A 3,383-nucleotide genomic window follows, 5' to 3' on the forward strand; every position below is an offset into this window, starting at 1 on the left:
TCAACCTTCTATGGATAAAAAACCATCTGGACACAAGCCTGACACCAGTAAGACGCCATCCACTGCAATTTCTCCAGTTTTGCCTTTGCCACGTTCTGCTTCAAAAATGACCTAGTAACAGAGAGAGAGAGTGTGTGTGTAGAAAGTTACTTCAAAACAATGGTAGCAAACTGTTGACCAGCTGTATAGAAATTGCCTTTTATATGGACTGCATAGCAATGTCTTGAGTATATAGCAATATGTTTCCCACATGCCAAGTGCTCACAGTGAGGGTTCTCTTCAGAGAAGATGGGGTTGCAGCAAATTTGGAAGGATTCTGGAAAGCCCTGTAATTATGAGCAGGGAACTTTTGCAATTTCCATTTAAAGAAATGAAATTAAAAATAAGTAAAAATCTTTTCTTAACTCTTAAAAATGTTGTATTTCTTTTAAGGGTGGTGTGTGTGTGTGTGTGTGTGTGTGTGTGTGTGTTACTGGCATGCCCCACCGAGCCTGGTTTATACAGTGCTGGAAATTGAGCCCAGGGTTTTGTGCATGCTAGGCAATCACTCTACCAACTGAGCCCCTCTTTGTTCTTCTATTGTGTGACTTTTGACCTTTTTTTCTCAAGAAACTGCTCTTCTGAAGGTCCTCCAAACTGAGTAAACTCTTTATCATTTTATCTTATTTGTTCTTTATCAAATTCATTAGCAAACTTCCTCTTAAACGTTTCCTTTTCCTTTATTATACCTACTTCTACAGTAAAAAATTAACTCACCTGGTCTGAGTTGACCAAAACCTGAATATTTGAAAGAAGGTTTTGTCCCTGACTGCTGACTGAGAATCTGCCTCTAAGCCTGTGAAACAACTTCAATAAAGGTTTTTTGTTTACCCGTAACCTTTAGCCAAGGCAGATGGCTTATGCTCAGAATGATATTTATGATAGGGACCTTGGGTTACATGATATCAATATAGCCTCTGGGAATGCTGGAGACTAAATAACTAAGGTCAGTCATGCTAGCAGTCATGTGGGTAGACTGACCAGTATTAACAGCCTTGAGGGCTTGGAGGGATAGGTTAGTGATAAGTGCTCACCTTGTAAGCACAAGGACCTGAGTTCAACCCCTAGAATGCATGTAAAAAAGCACTGTGTAGTGATGTGCACTTGTAATTCCAGTGCTGAGGAAAAAAGAGGCAGGTGGACACCCAGGCTTGCTTGTCAGCTAGTCTGTCATACTTGGCAAATTCAAAGCCTGTCTGAAGAAACAAGGTGGCCAGGCCTGAGGAACAACACCTGAGGTGGCTGTACTACAACCTTTACATTAAGATACAGACATGTACAAACACACACCCACACCCACACACATGCACATACATACACACACATACACAAATACACCTTTGGATACCAAGGCCTGGGTGGGCTTCCCTGGTGTGTAATACTTTGTGAATCTTGCATATGTAGTTGCTAGGAGAATTAAGATCTACACGGGGGTCTACTGGGCAAAGAAAACTACAAACTTCTGCCTGGTCCTTCCTAGTCTCTGTTTATATCCCATTTTCTCCTTGTTGATTTCAATGTATATAAACAACAACTATAAATGTAACATTTTTTTTATCAGTTCTATGAGACCTTTTAAAGGATCACCTCCATCTCAGTGGTCTTGGGAATTCCCCCAACAGCTACTCCTTCAGTTCAGTTAAAACAACCTTAAAATCATATTCTGACTGCCATTTATTGAGCTAAGTTCCACACATAGAATGAATGAGAAATCTTTTTTCCTGCTTGCTTTTTTTTTTTTTCAACATATTAAAGAATCTATAGCCTGGTTTTCATGGGAGTTAGTAAGAGGATCCAGGTATTCTGACAGGTCATTTCCATAGAACCAGATGAAAACCCACTGATTTGTTACACTGATTAGGCAAGTCTTGCCTATCTTCATACTCCTGAGACCTATGGACAATCAGTAAATAATTTGTTGAAAAAGAAAATTGTAAATATGGAGTTCTTTCCCAACTTACACTTTTGGTAGTATCAATCTCTTGGTACAACTGGATTTTTCCCTTCTTCCACTTCCCATCCTCATTTTCAGTCTCTTCCCATGCCAGTGCATTGTTGCTATCTTTCACGAACACTCGGAGTTTTCCTACTTTGTCTCCAGCCAGCCGGTAATCAAAGAGCAAACAGAAGTTGCGTTGGGGTGTCAAGTTGGGGAGGAGAAGTTTCAATCGGCCAATATTTTTTTTGTGCCCTGCGAGTGCAGGGACTGCCATATAATAACCAGCAGCTTTAAAAGAACAACAACAACAAAAGGTTGTGATAAAAAGTCTGACTATAATACATAAACTAGCTAAGAAAAATGAACAACAGTCTCTCATAGGAAATACTGAAGTCTTTTGCATTTTAGTTGAATAGTTATGCAAAAAATGAGTTATATGGATTGGAGAATTGAAATCTTTTCCTATATAGAGAAGAGATCTCAAGGTCAGAAAGTTGAGGTATTTTCCACTTTCATAAGAAAACAGGAATATAACAGAATGATTACTTAGCACTGAAAACAATTTGCACCTAATGAATTCCAGAACATTCCCACCTTGATTAGTAGACTCTTAGAATGTATTTTCCAGTGAATCAAGGATAGGTATTGTATTAGTGACTTCTGTTGTTGCTGAGACAAAACACCTTCATAAGAGCAACTCAAGGATGAATTTATTTTGGCTCACAGTTCAAGGGTATGGCCCATGGTCATGGATGAAGGCATGGCAGCAGGAGCTTGAGGTAGTCAGTCACATTGCGTCTACTGTTAGGAAATTGGCAAAGATGAATGCTCATCTCACTTTCTCCTTTTTAGCCAGTTTAAAGCTAGATAACACAACACAGACAACCCAGAGGCTAATCTACTTGAGAAAACCTTTCACAGGTATGTCCAGAGGCTTGTCTCTTCGGGTCCTGTCAAGTTGACAGCCAACATTAATCATCATAGGATGACTACTTGGGTGGATCCATAGAGAAATGTCTCATCGAAATATACTTGACCTATCTTGTCCTAATGCCTTCTTGAGGCTCAACCACCATGGGTTAGCACATCATTCCTTGAGTTCTGATGTAGGATGACCAGAGTATATTTCCTTCTATGCTTGCAAACCTTCTATGTATCTTGTAACATGTGGAAGTGGACTTTTGGTTTATCTCTCTTCTTTTCTTTGTAGCTTTAGTAAAATTATGCAACTCTTTAGAAACTATCATTTTATGTGTACAGGTATTTTGTCTACATTATATGTTTGTGCATGTGCATGATTGGTTACCTTGGCATTGGATCACTTGGAACTGGAGTTATAGATTGTTGTAGGGCTCCATGTAGGTGCTGGAAATTGAACCCAGGTCCTCTGGGAGAAGAGCCATTG

General features: G+C 39.5%; 1 protein-coding gene across 1 annotated transcript in view; it reads right to left on the minus strand.

The window, feature by feature from the left end:
* Egfl6 (EGF like domain multiple 6) overlaps nucleotides 1-3,383 on the minus strand; it is a 67,442-nt gene continuing 64,059 nt past the window's right edge. Inside the window, exons 11-12 of the mRNA XM_055613357.1 lie at nucleotides 2,001-2,266; nucleotides 1-111 (exon numbers count right to left, since the gene is read on the minus strand). Coding sequence (XP_055469332.1) covers nucleotides 1-111; nucleotides 2,001-2,266 — 377 coding nt within the window. The remainder of the gene's footprint in view (nucleotides 112-2,000; nucleotides 2,267-3,383) is intronic.

Source organism: Psammomys obesus, unplaced genomic scaffold, assembly GCF_907164565.1.
Source record: "Psammomys obesus unplaced genomic scaffold, mPsaObe1.curated_primary_1811, whole genome shotgun sequence".
Lineage (NCBI taxonomy): Eukaryota > Metazoa > Chordata > Mammalia > Rodentia > Muridae > Psammomys > Psammomys obesus.